Raw genomic sequence first — 22230 nt, forward strand, 5'->3', positions numbered from 1 at the left:
TACACCTGTATGTGTATGAAATAATAAAACCACAATCTGACAATAATCACTACATTTAAAACAGCAGATTCAGTTGAAAACTTGAACCCGACACACACAGTTTGTGGACACCAACCTTGCACACGTTGTGTGCACAGACTGTGGTGATGGGCTGGTAGGCTAGCTCCTGGCAGCAGACACACATAAACGTCTGTTCCACCTTCCTCAGGAAGTTCTAAAGAAACAGAGACAGGAAGTACAGGTACAGACATCACCATGGAAACCGTAGCTTCACATTCATCATAATAGTTGTTCCAGTAATATTAGTCTTAATTCAGAACTGTGTGTCGGTGTAATATTGGTTGTATACAATTAATTAAGGGGACGGAGTTGTGAGCGTTTAGATGCGGTTTGTGCTGTTGCCATGGCGTCTGCTGTACTGTGCCTTGTTGCGTCATGGCATGTCGCATTGTGACCTTTACGTACCGGCCCCTCCTTGAGGTGTCCCATGGCCTCGTCCCAGTTCTTTCTGTTGGGCTGGTCTTCCTTTATGAGGCTTTGCTGCTGCTCTGTCAGTTGGAACGCCTCTTCCATCTTCTGACGCTTGGCTCGGGGCTCCGTCGATTCCTTACACACCTCTGAGAGACGCATACCAACACACATTGTTTACGGATGCATGGACACATCGTATGGGTAACATTTTATTTGACACCTTTAAAACACCCCCGAAATGCTTTGGCATATCTAGTTCTATATCTATTGGAAATGTCCCCAGTTTCCCTAGCGGCAATTCCGCCCATGCATACATAACAGTGCACCAGATATAAACTGTACACCTAAAGGTAACAAAAACCCATCTCTCTTCTGTCTCTGGCCTATATCCCTAGCGGTGTCTCAACAGGTACCTGTCTCCTGACTGCCGTTACTCTGTGACTGGTCTGTACCCTCCATGGGCTTCTCTTCCTCCTCTTCCTCTTCTTCATCCTCCTCCTCCTTCACCTTCTTCTTCAGAGGTTGTAGCCGTGGCCGGCCCCGTCCAGGGTGCTTCTTGCTCCTGCTGGACCCTGGCCGAGCATTAGCCTCCTTCTTGGTCTTGTTGGCCATGGCCTCCACGTAGCCTGGAGGATACTGTAGAGACAAAGTGAGACAGATGAAAATAAAATGGCGACACTGTAGAGTAGAGGCACAAAGACAGGAAAATGAAAACATCGGCAAGTATTACAATGCATTATAACTAACTCATAATGCACAATGATATGCAAGAGGATACTGTACTAAACGCACATAAACAGTCAGACAGACAAAAATATCAACATTAACAAACAAAGGACACAGAACTACACACAATGGAGAGTCTGCTCAGTTTTACATTCAATTGAGAAATTAAGACATAAGAGACAACAGCAGTCATAACCAAACCCCCGTCCTCTCATACGGTTATAATGTCCTAGAAAACAGCACCGTAAACCCCTCACCTGTACAGCCAGGCCCAGTGTCTGGATGCGCGCCAGCCCCTCAGGTGTCCAGGGAGCAGGCTCCAGGTCATCCCTTCGCAGCAAGTACCTCCACACCAGGAAACCACACTTCCCTTTCTCTGGCCAGTACTTCACCACCTGAGACACATTAGAAATAGAATGACTGACCATCCACAGAACAGACTACAACGTGAAGGCCTGTTCTAGTAATTATAACTGAATGGGTACATATTGCCCCATTGATGTTGATGCTGTTTAACTAACTGAAGTTTCAAATCAAATCAAATTTTATGTCACATACACATGGTTAGCAGATGTTAATGCGAGTGTAGCGAAATGCTTGTGCTTCTAGTTCCGACAATGCAGTAATAACGAACAAGTAATCTAACTAACAATTCCAAAAAAACTACTGTCTTATACACAGTGTAAGGGGATAAAGAATATGTACATAAGGATATATGAATGAGTGATGGTACAGAGCAGCATAGGCAAGATACAGTAGATGATATCGAGTACAGTATATACATATGAGATGAGTATGTAAACAAAGTGGCATAGTTAAAGTGGCTAGTGATACATGTATTACATAAGGATGCAGTCGATGATAGAGTACAGTATATACGTATGCACATGAGATGAATAATGTAGGGTAAGTAACATTATATAAGGTAGCATTGTTTAAAGTGGCTAGTGATATATTTACATCATTTCCCATCAATTCCCATTATTAAAGTGGCTGGAGTTGAGTCAGTGTCATTGACAGTGTGTTGGCAGCAGCCACTCAATGTTAGTGGTGGCTGTTTAACAGTCTGATGGCCTTGAGATAGAAGCTGTTTTTCAGTCTCTCGGTCCCAGCTTTGATGCACCTGTACTGACCTCGCCTTCTGGATGACAGCGGGGTGAACAGGCAGTGGCTCGGGTGGTTGATGTCCTTGATGATCTTTATGGCCTTCCTGTAGCATCGGGTGGTGTAGGTGTCCTGGAGGGCAGGTAGTTTGCCCCCGGTGATGCGTTGTGCAGACCTCACTACCCTCTGGAGAGCCTTACGGTTGAGGGCGGTGCAGTTGCCATACCAGGCGGTGATACAGCCCGCCAGGATGCTCTCGATTGTGCATCTGTAGAAGTTTGTGAGTGCTTTTGGTGACAAGCCAAATTTCTTCAGCCTCCTGAGGTTGAAGAGGCGCTGCTGCGCCTTCCTCACGATGCTGTCTGTGTGAGTGGACCAATTCAGTTTGTCTGTGATGTGTATGCCGAGGAACTTAAAACTTGCTACCCTCTCCACTACTGTTCCATCGATGTGGATGGGGGTGTTCCCTCTGCTGTTTCCTGAAGTCCACAATCATCTCCTTAGTTTTGTTGACGTTGAGTGTGAGGTTATTTTCCTGACACCACACTCCGAGGGCCCTCACCTCCTCCCTGTAGGCCGTCTCGTCGTTGTTGGTAATCAAGCCTACCACTGTTGTGTCGTCCGCAAACTTGATGATTGAGTTGGAGGCGTGCATGGCCACGCAGTCGTGGGTGAACAGGGAGTACAGGAGAGGGCTCAGAACGCACCCTTGTGGGGCCCCAGTGTTGAGGATCAGCGGGGAGGAGATGTTGTTGCCTACCCTCACCACCTGGGGGCGGCCCGTCAGGAAGTCCAGAACCCAGTTGCACAGGGCGGGGTCGAGACCCAGGGTCTCGAGCTTGATGACGAGCTTGGAGGGTACTATGGTGTTGAATGCCGAGCTGTAGTCGATGAACAGCATTCTCACATAGGTATTCCTCTTGTCCAGATGGGTTAGGGCAGTGTGCAGTGTGGTTGAGATTGCATCGTCTGTGGACCTATTTGGGCGGTAAGCAAATTGGAGTGGGTCTAGGGTGTCAGGTAGGGTGGAGGTGATATGGTCCTTGACTAGTCTCTCAAAGCACTTCATGATGACGGATGTGAGTGCTACGGGGCGGTAGTCGTTTAGCTCAGTTACCTTAGCTTTCTTGGGAACAGGAACAATGGTGGCCCTCTTGAAGCATGTGGGAACAGCAGACTGGTATAGGGATTGATTGAATATGTCCGTAAACACACCGGCCAGCTGGTCTGCGCATGCTCTGAGGGCGCGGCTGGGGATGCCGTCTGGGCCTGCAGCCTTGCGAGGGTTAACACGTTTAAATGTCTTACTCACTTCGGCTGCAGTGAAGGAGAGACCGCATGTTTTCGTTGCAGGCCGTGTCAGTGGCACTGTATTGTCCTCAAAGCGGGCAAAAAGTTATTTAGTCTGCCTGGGAGCAAGACATCCTGGTCCGTGACTGGGCTGGGTTTCTTCCTGTAGTCCGTGATTGACTGTAGACCCTGCCACATGCCTCTTGTGTCTGAGCCGTTGAATTGAGATTCTACTTTGTCTCTGTACTGGCGCTTAGCTTGTTTGATAGCCTTGCGGAGGGAATAGCTGCACTGTTTGTATTCAGTCATGTTACCAGACACCTTGCCCTGATCAAAAGCAGTGGTTCGTGCCTTCAGTTTCACACGAATGCTGCCATCAATCCAAGGTTTCTGGTTAGGGAATGTTTTAATCGTTGCTATGGGAACGACATCTTCAACGCACGTTCTAATGAACTCGCACACCGAATCAGCGTATTCGTCAATGTTGTTGTCTGACGCAATATGAAACATCTCCCAGTCCACGTGATGGAAGCAGTCTTGGAGTGTGGAGTCAGCTTGGTCGGACCAGCGTTGGACAGACCTCAGCGTGGGAGCCTCTTGTTTTAGTTTCTGTCTGTAGGCAGGGATCAACAAAATGGAGTCGTGGTCAGCTTTTCCGAAAGGGGGGCGGGGCAGGGCCTTATATGCGTCGCGGAAGTTAGAGTAACAATGATCCAGGGTCTTTCCACCCCTGGTTGCACAATCGATATGCTGATAAAATTTAGGGAGTCTTGTTTTCAGATTAGCCTTGTTAAAATCCCCAGCTACAATGAATGCAGCCTCCGGATAAATTGTTTCCAGTTTGCAGAGAGTTAAATAAAGTTCGTTCAGAGCCATCGATGTGTCTGCTTGGGGGGGGATATATACGGCTGTGATTATAATCGAAGAGAATTCTCTTGGTAGATAATGTGGTCTACATTTGATTGTGAGGAATTCTAAATCAGGTGAACAGAAGGATTTGAGTTCCTGTATGTTTCTGTCATCACACCATGTCACGTTAGTCATAAGGCATACGCCCCCGCCCCTCTTCTTACCAGAAAGATGTTCGTTTCTGTCGGCGCGATGCGTGGAGAAACCCGCTGGCTGCACCGCTTCGGATAGCGTCTCTCCGGTTAGCCATGTTTCCGTGAAGCAGAGAACGTTGCAGTCTCTGATGTCCCTCTGGAATGCTACCCTTGCTCGGATTTCATCAACCTTGTTGTCAAGAGACTGGACATTGGCGAGAAGAATGCTAGGGAGTGGTGCACGGTGTGCCCGTCTCCGGAGTCTGACCAGAAGACCGCTTCGTTTCCCTCTTTTTCTGAGTCATTTTTTTGGGTTGCTGCATGGAATCCACTCCGTTACACTGGTTGTAAGGCAGAACACAGGATCCGCATCGCGAAAAACATATTCTTGGTCGTACTGATGGTAAGTTGACGCTGATCTTATATTCAGTAGTTCTTCTCGGCTGTATGTAATGAAACCTAAGATGACCTGGGGTACTAGTGTAAGAAATAACACGTAAAAAAACAAACTGCATAGTTTCCTAGGAACGCGAAGCGAGGCGGCCATCTCTGTCGGCACCGGAAGTGTGATGGTGAGACAGGAACGGCACTAAAAATGTGATTAGATTTGTTTGTGGTAATCGGGGATTCATCTCAAAAATAACATGTATTTTCTCATCTTGTCTTGTTTGAGAAGCAACATCCCTGAAACTACGTGGTTTGAGATTACCGGTCTGGTCTGGTCTATCAACATGGTGCTCAAAAGGCATGACTCCTAATGAGGATCAACCCCTCTGATATTGGCACCCCATTTATTTCCACTCGGTTTGTATTACATCTGTAATGAATGTTTTATTTTTCACAAGGGACTAAGAGACTACTTACATACATAAAGCTTCCAAAAGGACATGATATCCAGTCCATGTTCCTGAGAGGGGGATGTTAGTGCCCTAGCTATGATTTAGGAGTCCCATAGGGCGGCGCACAATTGGCCCAGCGTCGTCCGGGTTAGGTTTTGGCTGGGGTAGGCCGTCATTGTAAATAAGAATATGTTCTTAACTGACTTGCCTAGTTAAATAAAGATTGAATGAAAATAAAAGCGAGTGTACCTTGTAGATGCCATCGTATCGGTTGCCCTCCTCCGGAGCGTACTTGCTGATACGTCGGCCCTTGGAGCTCCGCACCACCCTCACCGGCTTCCCCGCACGCCAATTCCTGGATTCCGCCCCATCCTTGTCGTTGATGGGGGCGTCACAGTTCAGCGCCAGGGCCCTGAGAGGTCAAGGGTTAAAGGTCACGTGATGACTAGAACTAGTGGATGTTCCTGAAACCAGTTAAATAATTGATCTGTGTTATAATTGTGTGTTGATGTTTTTGATGTGGGACAACCCCCCCAAAAAAGGGTCTGACAGTGAAAAAAGGTATCTATTTGAAACATCAGGGAGAGAAACAGGCCAGGTGGTACAGTGCTTTGTTTACTGTACCTGTTGTAGTGGGTCAGGGTCTGGTCAAAGGAATGCTCCCCAATGCGCTTGTTCCCTGAAAGGTCGCGACCCCCGCTGCCTGTGTAGGTGAACTCATCTCCCCTGTCCTGAGGGGTAACGTAGAGGTCATAGGGTTAAAAAGAGACACACACACCTCTTAAACACTGTCTCTGCACATACTAGCTAATCCTTGTATTTTTTTGCTGAGTAAGTGGAAATCTCTTATGACAGCACAAAGCACACAGCTAAATCAACATAGTTACAATTCGAAATCCAGTCAAAATAGCTAAATCCATCCTTGGTAAAATTTTATATATGACTTGGTAGGATATTTGTGTCTAAAATAAATTGCGAGAATTGGCGTTGGAAACACCTTTCATCTGTAAATGTTGATTTAATAACCATCATATTGTTGTAACGCGATGACATGGTGTGTGGTCCTCCCACGGAGACTTGTGAAACCATGCAGTTGATTAGGCTACAGATGGAATAACCTCTGAACCTCACAGGGTGGTGGACGTGAACCGTGGTGATCTTGATGCTCCTTTCCAATTAAAGGGTCTTATTCTGATGACATGATGATTGACACTTGACTGTCTTTGACAAAATAAACATTCTCGCTCTAATAATCTCATGTAGACTAGTTTACCCACACTGTACCTGCAGCCTGTTGGCTATAGAGCGGCAAGAGCACATTTGCTATTTAACGAAACCGTTTTTGTGACAAACTATTGGTGGAGTTGAAAATGTGATGGAAACACATTGAACTTTTTACTTTTAGTTGGTACATGAAAACGTAAGTGGAAAAAGTACATTTTGTGTGCCCTACGTCATTACTCACTGATTTTAGAATATTCGTATGAAAATCTGTCACCAATTGGATGGAAACCTAGCGAATGTGAAAACATTCATCATAGTGCTGTGCATTCTCCAGAGCTATGCTGTACAGTGACCATCCTTTAAGAAAGTCAAACGTGTTAGAGGGAGAAAGAGAGACAGCGGTGTGAGAACCAGATAGATGGGTAGACTACCATCCTCCCCCAGTGTTTACCAGGCTAAAAGGGCCAGAGCAAACAGCATGGGACATCAGAGGGTCTGCCAGACAGAGGAGGGAAAACCGGGAGAAAGAGATCTCCCTCCACCTGTTTTTTCTCCTACACTCCCACGCTCCTAGATTGCTGAGCTCAAACACAACGACAGACGCAAAAGAAAAAAAAGAAAAACACCCACCACTTCATCTTCGAAGCCCCCAGCCAGCACCAGCGAATAGGAGCCATCGTTACTACGGCCGTGGATACCTCCCACGTGGGGCCTGTGCACTCCCGCCTCGCTCACCTTGGAACACAGGAAGGGAGAAGATAGTTAGAGGGAGTGAACAGGAGTGGGGGAGAGTCAGGATGGGTGAAATGGGGGGGGGAGAGAGTGAGGGGGAGGAACAATGGTGTGATAGATGTGATACTGGCTATGTAAACAAATCCTTAGTGTCAGAATATTAGATAACTATGAACCTCTAAAGCTAACTGAAAATAACTATATTTTCCAGAATCAACATCTTCATGATTAGAAAATATTACATTTTCTCTGTTCTCTCAGAGTTTCTGAGAAATCACCAAACCTGCATCACCCCAACTGTATGGTCACATGGTACCAAACCTCGTTTCCATTGGCTCACCTGAACGCGGAACTTCCATGTTGTTCCCACGGGAACCCCAGGTACGGGCCCGTAATGGTTGGAGGGGACTATGGTACATTCCTTAGTGCGCCCCACACAGGCCATACCCTGTAACATCAACATGACATTCAGGGGAAGGACTTAATCATGCATGCTTTAGCTAGCATGTATTCACACGTTGGACCACACACACACATTACATAAACCAAGGACTTCCTAGTACAAGCTTTAGCTACCATATAGCCTAATCAGACCTGAATAGCATTTTATGTATAACAAGAATCCATTTTCCGGGCTGGAAATGATTATTTTATTAAAGTGTTGGACAATTTGATTCATTCCTCAGTGTTTCTCTCTCATAACATTCCCAAACCATGAGTAACCCCCCCCCCTCCCCCAAAAACACCTTGTTTAGCACATAAATACATACTAATGTACAGAATAGTCTGTTTTCAATTAGCATTCTATGCGTTCCAAATGGCACTAAATTCCCTATATAGTGCACTGCTTTTGACCAGAACCTTATGGGCCCTGATCAAAAGTAGTGCACTACATAGGGAATAGGGTCCCGTTTGGTACACATCCATGGTGTATTTCTGGGAAACAATGGGGTTAGCTATTTTCCCCTACTTTGGTTCCAGGAAAAGAACTTCACTCTGCTGAGTCATTTTAAATAGCATTGTTACCATCGCCTCACAGTGTGAGAGGGAAACAGCAAACACTGTGGCTTAGTCAGAGTAACTTACCGAGGGCCTGTCTGTGTTACCTGGGCCTGGGTTGCATTCAGTAGAACACATTGTAGCAAAACATTTTAAATGGCATACCATCGCCTCACAGTGTGAGAGTGAGTTAGTCAACACAGAATAACACATCTTAGTGAGAGCAGAGGAACTTACTGTGGGCCTGGGTCATGTTCAGTAGGCACCAAACAGAAGACTACTGAGTAAAATGGGAAGGCACAACCTGGACTTGTCCAATAAGAAATAATACTCATTTTAGTTTGACATTGCAAAGTACGGTTTTGTTCCTTAGGGCACACTGACACAAAACATTTTGCAACAGAAAACAAAAATGAGTAGTTCTTAATTGAAGTCCAGGTAGTCCATCCCCGTCTCAGCCCGTTCTCTTCGGGTTCGGTGAATAATGAACATACCCAAGCTTGACCACTGCTACCTGTTGCCAATTGACACGTTCAGGAGCACTCAGTAACTCTGCTACCAAGCCTTGAACAAGAGATCTACTTTGTTCTGCTAACACTGACTCAACAGGCCAACGGCTTCTGTTAGCGGAACAAAGTGCTAGACAATGACAGTCCTGTTTGCCACCCCGTGTGTGTGTGTCTCACTCATTCTGTCTGCTGCCAAAAGAACCAAGGAGGTCCTCCTTCTGAGTGAGGCATTAAAATATGAGCTCCAGTCCAGGCCAAGATATCGCCTCTTTCTTCCGTTGAAATATGCAATGAGTCAAACAAATTAAGTTACCCCACATAGTTTAGCTAGAGTCCTTGACAGCCAGAGAACAAATTTGAAGAATCGTTTCAAATTCCAAATTCTCTCCCCAGCTCCCCCTTTAGAATTTTGATAACCACAAATAGTGATTCTGCCAATGCCCATGACCTGATCTGACCCAGGGTTGGGATCAATTCCATTTCAATTCTGCTGAAACTGAGAATTAATAACTTTACTTACTGACTGAATTTAAAAATGGAATTGGCCCAAACTCCCTGGTGTGACCCGTGTCATTAGGACATTTTAGGGTACATCCCAAATGGCAACCTATTCCCTACATAGTGCACTACTTTGTTTTAAAGTAGTGCACTCTATGTAGGGGATAGGGTGCCATTTGGGATGTAACCTTAGTCCCCCACCTTGGGCCCAGGGGTTAGTGTCAAGGACCCCGTCTGTCTCACCTTGCCCCAGTCCCTCTGGCTCTCTGTATGGACCCAGGGGTTAGTGTCATAGACCATGTGTCTCACCTTGCCCCAGTCCCTCTGGCTCTCTGTATGGACCCAGGGGTTAGTGTCATAGACCATGTGTCTCACCTTGCCCCAGTCCCTCTGGCTCTCTGTATGGGCCCAGGGGTTAGTGTCATAGACCATGTGTCTCACCTTGCCCCAGTCCCTCTGGCTCTCTGTATGGGCCCAGGGGTTAGTGTCATAGACCATGTGTCTCACCTTGCCCCAGTCCCTCTGGCTCTCTGTATGGGCCCAGGGGTTAGTGTCATAGACCATGTGTCTCACCTTGCCCCAGTCCCTCTGGCTCTCTGTATGGGCCAGGGGTTAGTGTCATAGACCATGTGTCTCACCTTGCCCCAGTCCCTCTGGCTCTCTGTATGGGCCCAGGGGTTAGTGTCATAGACCATGTGTCTCACCTTGCCCCAGTCCCTCTGGCTCTCTGTATGGGCCGAGGGCATCTTGGCTTTCTTCTTACTGGCCTTCAGCTTCTCCCCGGCCTTAACCACCTCACTGGTGTCGTTCTTACAGGTGGGACAGTACCTGCCAATCACAACACAAGAACCATAACTCCCTTACTGATCTACTGCCTCTCAGAGCATGATCAATACAGGAAGTCAATGTAGATGGACAGGAGAGAAACTACTACTGGTAGTATACTGTTGGTGTCAGTGTCTCTGGTATAGACAGTGTGTTACTAAGACATCTATGAGAGAGAAATCTGGTACCTACAATAAAATCTATACTGGCACCCAAAGGAAAATATAGAATGTGGAACTTATTCATATGGCTAAAGGCATATCTATATCTCAGTCAGCACTAACATGTAAACATGACTATTACACTCACAATGCATGTTCAATCATTATAGTCAATTGACATTGTGCATCATACTTGCTCCACCAGCCATCAGTGCACAGGTCTACAGGTCTTGTCTACATCCCAAAGGGCACCCTATTCCCTATATAGCGCACTACTTTTGACCAGGGCCCATTGGGTCGTCCTGTGAGTATAGCACCCCCCAGGTGGTCTGGGAGGACCAGGTCAGAGCTCACCAGTCCTCGTCGTCAGGTATGGTGGCTAGCGGTGGGTTGAGACAGTATATATGGAAGGCCATGTTACACTCATCACACAGCAGCTGCATATGGGCATCCTGCTTCCCTCCACACACGCAGCACGAGCAGAACCTGCACTCCGACTCGGGGTCCGTCTTGCAGTGCTTACACTCCGGCCCGCTCTTGCCTGGATCCATCCCGGCGCACAAACATACACACACAGACGCACATGTAAACACATACACCGGTGTGTGTGCACACTCACAGACACAGATACATATGCAAAGAATTGGCACACACACAGGCGAACAAAACCATACGATAAAAACAAATACCCATAAGCCCACACACACACACATGCATGCATGTATTGATGCCAATAACCCATGTAATCTTGCCATTTAAATTGAATATGCAGAATGCTATATAAGAAGTATTTGAAATGTATCAATTTCAGGCTAATTGATGAAAACAATTTCAATTTACTTCTTTGCAGTACCCCCTTGACCTCAGCGCTTCTAGAACAGCTGGCATACTAGGTAGACCTATCTCAGCCCTGATTGGCTGTGGTATGCTCCATCTCAGCCCTAATTGGCTGTAGACTGTAGTATTGGTATGAGTGTGCTGAGGCCTACGTTTGAACTGTCCATCTACAGCAGACAGCGAGTGTGCTCCAGTCTTCTCAATCTGATAGATCTCATCCAGAAACAACAGTTTACAGTCTGGGATGACGTCCCCTGGCCCTCTGGGAAAAGAGGAGGGGAGAGAGAATGTGTTAATCAGTCCATCAGAGCTCCACAGGGATTGTTCTCTACACCCACTCAGCCAGGCTATTAGGATGTTTTGAGGTTAACAAACAGAAATAGAGAAAGTCCTTAACTTACGTAAGCAGAAATATCTAAGTTACATAACTGGGATAATCATCTGACCTAGAAGAGAGAAACAGACTTTCCCAACAGAAACTGTCCCATGACAGGTCTCTGTTACCCCAGCATGTCCTCTCTTACCCCTCCCAGCATGTCCTCTCTTAACCCTCCCAGCATGTCCTCTCTACCCCTCCCAGCATGTCCTCTCTTACCCCTCCCAGCATGTCCTCTCTTAACCCTCCCAGCATGTCCTCTCTTAACCCTCCCAGCATGTCCTCTTAACCCTCCCAGCATGTCCCTCTTACCCCTCCCAGCATGTCCTCTCTTAACCCTCCCAGCATGTCCTCTCTTAACCCTCCCAGCATGTCCTCTCTTAACCCTCCCAGCATGTCCTCTTACCCCTCCCAGCATGTCCTCTCTTACCCCTCCCAGCATGTCCTCTCTTACCCTCCCAGCATGTCCTCTCTTACCCCTCCCAGCATGTCCTCTCTACCCCTCCCAGCATGTCCCCTAACCCCAGCATGTCCTCTCTTAACCCTCCCAGCATGTCCTCTCTTAACCCTCCCAGCATGTCCTCTCTTACCCCTCCCAGCATGTCCTCTCTTACCCCTCCCAGCATGTCCCTCTCTTACCCCTCCCAGCATGTCCTCTAGCATGTCCCCTCCCAGCATGTCCTCTCTTAACCCTCCCAGCATGTCCTCTCTTACCCCTCCCAGCATGTCCCTCTTAACCCTCCCAGCATGTCCTCTCTTACCCCTCCCAGCATGTCCTCTCTTAACCCTCCCAGCATGTCCTCTCTTACCCCTCCCAGCATGTCCTCTCTTAACCCTCCCAGCATGTCCTCTCTTACCCCTCCCAGCATGTCCTCTCTTAACCCTCCCAGCATGTCCTCTCTTACCCTCCCAGCATGTCCTCTCTTAACCCTCCCAGCATGTCCTCTCTTACCCCTCCCAGCATGTCCTCTCTAACCCTCCCAGCATGTCCTCTCTTAACCCTCCCAGCATGTCCTCTCTTAACCCTCCCAGCATGTCCTCTCTTAACCCTCCCAGCATGTCCTCTCTTAACCCTCCCAGCATGTCCTCTAACCCTCCCAGCACCCTTAACCCTCCCAGCATGTCCTCTCTTAACCCTCCCAGCATGTCCTCTCTTAACCCTCCCAGCATGTCCTCTCTAACCCTCCCAGCATGTCCTCTCTTACCCCTCCCAGCATGTCCTCTCTTACCCCTCCCAGCATGTCCTCTACCCCTCCCAGCATGTCCTCTCTTACCCCTCCCAGCATGTCCCTCTACCCCTCCCAGCATGTCCTCCTAACCCTCCCAGCATGTCCTCTCTTAACCCTCCCAGCATGTCCTCTCTTACCCCTCCCAGCATGTCCTCTCTTAACCCTCCCAGCATGTCCTCCTAACCCTCCCAGCATGTCCTCTCTAACCCTCCCAGCACCCCTCCCAGCATGTCCTCTTAACCCTCCCAGCATGTCCTCTCTACCCTCCCAGCACTTAACCCTCCCAGCATGTCCTCTCTACCCTCCCAGCATGTCCTCTCTTACCCTCCCAGCATGTCCTCTCTTAACCCTCCCAGCATGTCCTCTCTAACCCTCCCAACCCTCCCAGCATGTCCTCTCTTACCCCTCCCAGCATGTCCTCTCTACCCCTCCCAGCAACCCTCCCAGCATAACCCTCCCAGCATGTCCTCTCTTAACCCTCCCAGCATGTCCTCTCTTAACCCTCCCAGCATGTCCTCTCTTAACCCTCCCAGCATGTCCTCTCTTAACCCTCCCAGCATGTCCTCTCTTAACCCTCCCAGCATGTCCTCTCTACCCCTCCCAACCCTCCCAGCATGTCCTCTCTTAACCCCTCCCAGCATGTCCTCTCTTAACCCTCCCAGCATGTCCTCTCTTAACCCTCCCAGCATGTCCTCTCTTAACCCTCCCAGCATGTCCTCTCTTAACCCTCCCAGCATGTCCTCTCTTAACCCTCCCAGCATGTCCTCTCTTACCCCTCCCAGCATGTCCTCTCTTAACCCTCCCAGCATGTCCTCTCTTACCCTCCCAGCATGTCCTCTCTTACCCTCCCAGCATGTCCTCTCTTAACCCTCCCAGCATGTCCTCTCTCCCTCCCAGCATGTCCTCTCTTACCCCTCCCAGCATGTCCTCTCCCTCCCAGCACCCTCCCAGCATGTCCTCTCTTAACCCTCCCAGCATGTCCTCTCTTAACCCTCCCAGCATGTCCTCTCTTAACCCTCCCAGCATGTCCTCTCTTACCCCTCCCAGCATGTCCTCTCTTACCCCTCCCAGCATGTCCCTCTCTTAACCCTCCCAGCATGTCCTCTCTTAACCCTCCCAGCATGTCCTCTCTAACCCTCCCAGCATGTCCCTCTTAACCCTCCCAGCATGTCCTCTCTTAACCCTCCCAGCATGTCCTCTCTTAACCCTCCCAGCATGTCCTCTTAACCCTCCCAGCATGTCCTCTCTTACCCCTCCCAGCATGTCCTCTCTTAACCCTCCCAGCATGTCCTCTCTTACCCCTCCCAGCATGTCCTCTCTTAACCCTCCCAGCATGTCCTCTCTTACCCCTCCCAGCATGTCCTCTTAACCCTCCCAGCATGTCCTCTCTTAACCCTCCCAGCATGTCCTCTCTCTTAACCCTCCCAGCATGTCCTCTCTTACCCCTCCCAGCATGTCCTCTCTTAACCCTCCCAGCATGTCCTCTCTTACCCCAGCAGGATTCTGATGCGGACCTCCTTGTTGGTCCTGGAGATCTCATTGAGTGCTGTAATCTCAGCATCGAACCAGAAGCCCCTCTCCTCAGGGATCTCTATGTTGTAGTTCACCATGACAACCAGGCCTACCGTGAGCTGGTCCCACCGGAGCAGGGTCCGAGCCCGCGGCCGCACGTTACTGCCACACATCTCCACCACGCCGTTCTCAGGGTAACTAGGGAACGCAAAGAATATTATCTATCATCCTCCTCCTCAACAACATAACATCTTCCCCAAAATGCATTCATTATGTAAAGCATCTACAGGGAGTGTAAATCTCCTAAATGATACTCTCAGAGGGAATTGACAGAACTGCTTGGCTAATTCAATGCATGCAAAATGCTCATAAGATATCAACACACCTGAGTACATTTTCTATTCATTTTTAATTTTTTGGGGCAAAGTATACTCACTTGAAATGTTCGTAACATATATGCAATATCTGACATTTTAAGTGATACAAATCACACATTCGCATAATTTTTTGAATAGCAAAATCACAACAAAAAATCTTCATGTTATCTTCATGATACATGTTATTTGTGCAGTAGTGCTATTTTTTTTAGGCGAGGGAGCACATTTATTTTATATAATGACGTCATTTTTCAATCCACATTTGTAGCCCATTGAATATCATTATAGAATATGCATATAATGCATCCTCCAATTGCAACGTCTGCCTATGCCCACACAAAAACCAAGTTAGGGGCATAACTCATTTCAAAATAGACCGTCACTGTCGAATGTGCTTCATTGTGTCCATCGTCAGAACAAACACCAATCAATTGGGATCGCTGGACAGCTGTTATGAAAGCTTATATCCTGCCTGTCGGCATGCGCTGTTTAGTTTTGGCGCAGGATTTGTTGTTGACTATTCAGCTTCAGATAAGAAATGACTGAGGTGTATTTGGTGTAACATATATGCTTTTACTATGCTATTATATTACATTCTGTGATGTCAAATACTTCATGATTAATCATTATGTGATCTTGCGAGACATTCATTCAGCTTTGATTTAAATTGACTCAATGAGCATTGTGAGAAGTGATAATCTTCTATTTATAATAATAAGATGAGTAAGAATATTAGGCAACAGATCTTGATTAGGGTTATTTTAAGCGATTTGAGCGCCCTTCAAAATTGTGGCACTGAAAGGACCTCACCGTTACCAAGTGGTCAACATATCGTTCTGGGTTTCACTGAGCAAGAGGTGTCCGTGGAGTTTTATGAACATCAAGGCAGACACGCAGTGAATTTGGATCCTAGATCTCGTTAGTGTGATGACAAGGTTCATGTGGTGGACCACTTTCTCTGTATACGTTACTGTAAGTTAAGCCGTCTGACAGTAGGGTGAGTTCAAGTACGTGGTACATGAGCTCCAAGTCAACCTCAGGAGTTCTGTCTGTGGCAGTTCTTGTTATGTCGCATTTGGTCCGTTCAAAGTGGTCAAGCCTCCGACCGACGGGCCTCTGCACAAGCCTACAGTTTATTCCTAATTTGCACCACCACTAGAGAGAGAGAGAGGGAAGACAGGTTGGTAAATGGTGGTTTCTTCCCTGTATTTTACCTTTATTTAACTAGGCAAGTCAGTTAAGAACAAATTCTTATTTTCAATGACAGCCTAGGAACAGTGGGTTAACTGCCTGTTCAGGGGCAGAACGACAGATTTGTACCTTGTCAGCTCGGGGATTTGACCTTGCAACCTTCCGGTTCCTAGTCCAACACTAACCACTAGGCTACCCTGCCACCCTGTATGCTGCTATAGCCTACATATTCATTTAGTTTGTCATTCGATGGATGACATTAGCGGTAATTAAATATAATTTCAAATGTATCAGACTTCAATTTTCCAGAATTCTCCAGAAATATTTTTACCAGTTCAGTGTAGAAAAAAAAAAGGTGAGGGAGCACCGTTCAACACACCCCTGTATTTGGGGTCTCCTTGGGTAGTCACTAATCTTTTTCATGCAAGGAAAACTGGGTCCAGGTTCACCTCTTTGGATAAATTGATATTTCACACATGCAGGCACTCAGATAGCAAATATAATATGCACTGTGAACTGGGACAAATTCAACGGGCTTAGAGATGTAGAAAGAGTTTGTCAAGTATGTATCACCATAAGAAAAGAGTAAATGATGCAAGTGTAGGCTATACTGTATATGTATGCATGTTTCAAATACATCCCTCCCTATTCCCCACATCCCCCAGGTTATCAGAGTTTTACATCAAAAGAATGTCTAATGTATAAAACATAGGATCTCTGTGGCGGAGATCAAGAGAGAAGAGACAACAAGGGGAGCTACCGTTTTAAAGGGACGGTGTGAAAGCTGGAGACTAGCTCACCTACGTCTGCTTAACACACACACACACACACACACACACACACACACACACACACACACACACAGCAGTGTCACAAATCACAGAGCTTTCCTCTGACCTTCTCATGCATCTGTCTGACCATCTCATTTGAGTTAGTAACACACTGACTAGACAGATGCATCTTAAATCTTTAACACCCTGCTGAAATACAATTACAGTGGTTTCTGTAGGATTTTGTGCTAATCTTCTCAGCCCATCCTCCATCATATAAATGTGACAGTTGTGGGGTGATGGAATCCCGACCACAGGAAGACTGTTATTTAGACATTCATTTGACCATTGAATGGATGCTACAACACACATTAGCATGGGGAGGAGGCTTAGCTGCCACTGGCTGTACTATGAAACCTAGATAGAAGTGGACCCGCATTAGGGCTCTGGTCTAAAGTAGTGCACTATAAAGGGAATAGGGTACCATAGGGCTGTGGTCTAAAGTAGTGCACTATAAAGGGAATAGGGTGCCATAGGAGTGCACTATAAAGGGAATAGGGTACCATAGGGCTCTGACCTAAAGTAGTGCACTATAAAGGGAATAGGGTGCCATAGGGCTCTGGCCTAAAGTAGTGCACTATAAAGGGAATAGGGTGCCATAGGGCTCTGGCCTAAAGTAGTGCACTATAAAGGGAATAGGGTACCATAGGGCTCTGGCCTAAAGTAGTGCACTATAAAGGGAATAGGGTGCCATAGGGCTCTGGTCTAAAGTAGTGCACTATAAAGGGAATAGGGTGCCATAGGGCTCTGGCCTAAAGTAGTGCAGTATATAGGGAATAGGGTGCCGTTTCAGACACAACCTCCTCAGTCTGATCGTCCCTCACATTCTCTCTCCCTGCATGTGCTCCCTGCACAATCATGTTCATGTCCTGAATATCAATCCGTGGTACCCCACACACACACACCCTCTATAGCCCCCGGGCCGACGCTTTACACAGAGGGAGAGAGGAAGACCAGCATATGGTTCACAGCAACACCCTCTACATGTGTGTGTATGTTCATGTGTGTGTATGTTCATGTGTGTGTATGTTCATGTGTGTGTATGTTCATGTGTGTGTATGTTCATGTGTGTGTATGTTCATGTGTGTGTATGTTCATGTGTGTGTATGTTCATGTGTGCGTGTCTGTGTGAGAGAGAGGGAGTGCATAGGGCCCTCACTACTTAACACATGTATGCTAATGTGTCCTGTTAATGCAAGTCATTTATGCATTCTACTAGAATGCATTTTACAATTCAGTCCATCAACATGACTAGTGTATAGGTGAGTAGACACTAGGGAAGAATGCTTGGGCACAGTAACAGCTTCAAGTCATCAGTGTGCTGGGACACTGTGTGAGGATAGCAGGCTAGAGGCACGGATTTCCTTTTTTGGGTGGCGGGGATTACAGAGGCTCCGTAGGGGGAGAACAGAAGTCAATGTGCTGGGACACTGGGAGAGTAACAGGAGGCTCCGTAGGGGGAGAACAGAACAGAAGTCAGTGTTCAGCACACGGTGGTCCACCCCCAACATGGGCCACACAGACCCTCATACTGTACATGGGACCTAGGAGGAGCTGGAAGCAGGGATTCTAGAATGTAATTTAGAATTTGGGTTTTAGATTGTGGAATTTAGAGTGTTGACTGGAGAGACTGTGATCAACATTATAAGTAGACAACCAGACAGATCTCATGTACAGCATGTAGAGGAGAGATGTGAAAACCAATATCGTTTTGCTGGGTCCCATGGCTGTCAGATAAGCTGCATGATAGGTTTGATAGGGTCTCTGGGTTCAGATGAGGAGTCACACACACACACAGCTGTTCTTAGTTGAGCGTAATTACTCCATGGTAGCATCACGGGTGAAATGATCACATTTTGTTAACCTCTCTGTTCATTTGTAATTGAGGATTCAAATGGAAACGGTGAAAAAAAATTAAAGATCTGTTTAATCACATTTAATCTGAAAACAAGAGGGAGGATAAGTGAAGTGAAGTGCATTGAGAGGACAGTGGGGGAGTAATTTACTAGCAGGAAGGCAGTCCTGGTTGGATCTATTCACGCAATACAAGGTTGCCAAGTCTGTTGTAACAGCGGCATTATTTTATAATTCAATGGACCTGCAGGCATTTGGTCTCAGTCTGCCTTTAGCAATAGTGAAATAGACAATGAAAATACACTGAATTAGATCTGTTACATCTAAGTACCAGGTTTAATCCATGCAGCTAAATTAGAAAGGGGGGGTTAGCTGCCACAATACTGAAATTGCATGGTCTCTGGGGTAATATATTCCTTCTGATTTATTTTATATAACTATATAATCTGATAATTGTATTATTTATGCTATCCAGGTTTTTTTTCTGGTTGGATGGATGTACATGCATTGGTTGGACCAAATACTAGACGGACCATAAGCCAGATCTGAGATGCTTGTTAGTATAGAAAAACAGGCAACAACAAAAACGCAGAAGATTCTTTATCTTGGAGGCAACAGTTTTGTTGGAAATTAGTTTGAGATTTCAATGTGAAACAGGCTGCTTTTCTGCATCAAATTATACAGCAAGAACCTTGGAAAGCCTTGCCTAACCACAACGCACACAAAGGAGATGAGAAAAACCCTCCGCTCCGCGCTCTAACAAACAGTAAAAACCTGGGAAGGTAGATTGTGCCGTTTACCAATCAGAGCCAGAGAGAGAAGCTGCTTGGCTTGGGGTCATTTGAAATATGCGTTGATGTTATTTGCAATCGTCATACTCAGTGCTTGGCTTGGACTGAAAATAGACGTCGGTACTCATTTTGGGTGTCAGTACTGTGTATATTTTGGTTCAGGATCTGCACAATACTTTTGAACTAATATTCCATAAGAGGAACAGGAGCTCAAGCAGTAGAAAATGTGAGGTGCCAGTAGTCAGCGTCGGTGAGCTCCTGCCCAAGTCAAACACGGATCATATTTCAATATGGCTGAAGAGATTGATAGCTACTCTACAACAGCAGTGGTGTATGTGGTTCACACAGCAACGAGCCTCCTGTACCTCTCCATGTGACATGCTAGATGTGCCACTCAATTTTAGGCAGCAATTAGAATGTGGAGATGAGGCGGTTAGAGTAACGCTCCCGAGAACTCCGTGGTTACCATGGAAACGGCTCCTTCTGAATGGATTCACCAGAAAAAGATGACTCCAAATTCTATTTAGCAGCTTCCCCCTACACCAACCTATTCTACATTCTCTTATAAGCTGCAGGCAGGGAGGGATAAATCAGGGGCTGTGGTTTTAAACAAGCTGCTCCAACCTGACCCCATTTCCTGTTCCCTCTGAACCCAAGGGTTGTGGGTTCACATCCCAAACATCCCTACAGGGGAACATTCACCATCCAGCAGGATGTAGGGCAATTTCTGCTTAAATTGCGTGAGTTAAATAAAAAACATTTTTGCATTAATATGTTGCAGATGTTCCCTACTTTGATTGCATGTAAAACTGAACACATTGTCCCAGTTTTTGTTCAAAACACCAACTACTGACAATGTTGTTTTTAGAGAAGTTGGAAGCCATGGAAGTTTAAATATAGTGTAAATATAGTAAAAATACAAATCAACATCTCAGATTTCCAAACTGACAGGATGTATCCAGAATTGAACTATACCTTGTCTATTTCATCTGGCTATTACTCTCCGCCTAGCAACTGTGTGTAAATGAAAGTTATGCGTCAGTCCTAAAAACATACATTCTCACTCCAGGATCAACGCTGCAGACAAATTGTTTTTATTCCTTTTTCTAATGGATCTCTGAGACAGGAAATGGTTTCCTGTTGCACATCGATTTCCATTTGACTGACTCACCAAGGCTATCAGAGAAATAGGATTCTCTTCAATTAGTGCCTGAGCTTTTGTTTCCTGGGTTAAGGGTCAAATGAGAGGGTGGGGCTATTGTAAATCAACTCCAATGGTGTAGCACATCAAGAAGTATCATGGTAGATATACGGGGATTTATATGGCATGTAATCTCTCCTCCTCTGTATCTAATGGTGCAGCACTACATACTGTAAGTGCATATCGTGTTATACAGCCGTTTTTATGGCTTAGATCATTCATTCATATATAGCATGCAATCACATCTCCTCCTGAACTCCCAAGCACCCCAGTCTTACCTGGTAGGATCCATCACCACTCACAGTTGGTTAATCCCACCAAACTGAATTAAACTTTTCTAAAACCATGAGCAAACCAAAAAAGGAAACTATGAATCTGCAATAGCAAGCCTAATAGGTCAGAAAGCACGGACAACTTACTCATCATATCTGATGTGATACGTCACATCCTCCTTCTCTTTGTCTGTGGCAGTATAGTCTGTTTGAGAGGTGGAGGGCCCAGCCCCTGGTCCAATACTGTCAGAGTTCAACACAGAAGTAGAATTATTCCCATTATTATTATTATTATTATTATTGTCTGAGGAGGAGAGGTGGCTTTGGCCTTGGCCCGGCTCTGTCTCAAGCTTGCCGTTCGTCCTTTTGCTAGGCCTGCCAACCTTCCCTGCTGTAGGAGCTTTACTGGTGCTGTTCTGTCCCTTTGGGCTGAGTGACACGTTGTCGATGCAGGCTTCAAACCAGGCACCGATGCTTATGTCCCTGCAGTCCACCAACTCGTTTATCTGAAAGGAGAAAAATAAACAGAAAATTGAGTTTACCTTTCAACTATGAATAAAATGCACACATACAATTAAAATGTATGGATGTGCAGAGTGCAGCTGGCTTTGAGTACTGATGAAAGCAATAACAGGTTTGTGGGTAAACAAAGCAACAGACTCACGGGACATTTCAAGGATAGTGATGAAATGTTAAAAGAAAAAGGTATTCCTAAAAGTCAAAGCCTTTTTACTTTTGTTGACATCATGAACAAACAAAGTGGTGGAAAATAATCCTCAGTTACTTGGGCAATGGAAAGTTGACGAAAGAAAAAGTTCATGATTAGCGACAAAATGAGAGACACTGTCTCCAGTGTGTTAGCTAAACACCGTTGACTATGCCATAAATGTGCCGCCCTTGCCTCAGTATACGGGAAATGAGCAGCTCACATGCATAACAGAGCTAGGAGACAGGGAGGGGCAAGGCCAACAACATGCTGTCTGGGACCTCTGAGCATATCTACAATGTGTATCGTGGCTACAGTGGATGGAGGTTCTCCGTCCCCCCGTTGCCGCTCAACAAACACTCACTGAAGAACTCACGGATGAAGATTCCAGAACTGATGAACATTCCAGAACAGTGACATCACCCTGAGCGGCTAACTCTATTAGCTAACAACGTTACGCATCATAAAAACAAACCGAGGACGCACCAAGAGACCATCAATCCAGATCTCAGCCTTGTACAGATGCAGAATATAAAGTATCAGACATCGTTGTAAAGTCCTTGAATTAAAGAGCTGAGTTAGGGGTTAGGGTTAGGCTGGGAGGGACAGTGGGGTTTTTGGGGGTCAAGTCCA

General features: G+C 46.4%; 1 protein-coding gene across 2 annotated transcripts in view; it reads right to left on the reverse strand.

Moving 5' to 3' along the window:
* The window catches only part of LOC112257372 (E3 ubiquitin-protein ligase UHRF2), a 45863-nt gene that overhangs the window by 2136 nt on the left and 21497 nt on the right, over positions 1-22230 (reverse strand). For both annotated transcript variants that reach the window (XM_024430887.2, XM_024430886.2), the window contains exons 3-15: positions 21039-21397; positions 14355-14573; positions 11411-11520; positions 10776-10962; positions 10140-10263; positions 7770-7877; positions 7328-7432; positions 6098-6204; positions 5723-5885; positions 1455-1592; positions 885-1107; positions 466-617; positions 116-214 (exon numbers count right to left, since the gene is read on the reverse strand). In XM_024430887.2, the coding sequence (XP_024286655.1) occupies positions 116-214; positions 466-617; positions 885-1107; positions 1455-1592; positions 5723-5885; positions 6098-6204; positions 7328-7432; positions 7770-7877; positions 10140-10263; positions 10776-10962; positions 11411-11520; positions 14355-14573; positions 21039-21397 (2094 nt within the window). The remainder of the gene's footprint in view (positions 1-115; positions 215-465; positions 618-884; positions 1108-1454; positions 1593-5722; positions 5886-6097; positions 6205-7327; positions 7433-7769; positions 7878-10139; positions 10264-10775; positions 10963-11410; positions 11521-14354; positions 14574-21038; positions 21398-22230) is intronic.

Source organism: Oncorhynchus tshawytscha, linkage group LG09 (assembly GCF_018296145.1).
Source record: "Oncorhynchus tshawytscha isolate Ot180627B linkage group LG09, Otsh_v2.0, whole genome shotgun sequence".
NCBI classification, from domain to species: Eukaryota; Metazoa; Chordata; class Actinopteri; order Salmoniformes; family Salmonidae; genus Oncorhynchus; species Oncorhynchus tshawytscha.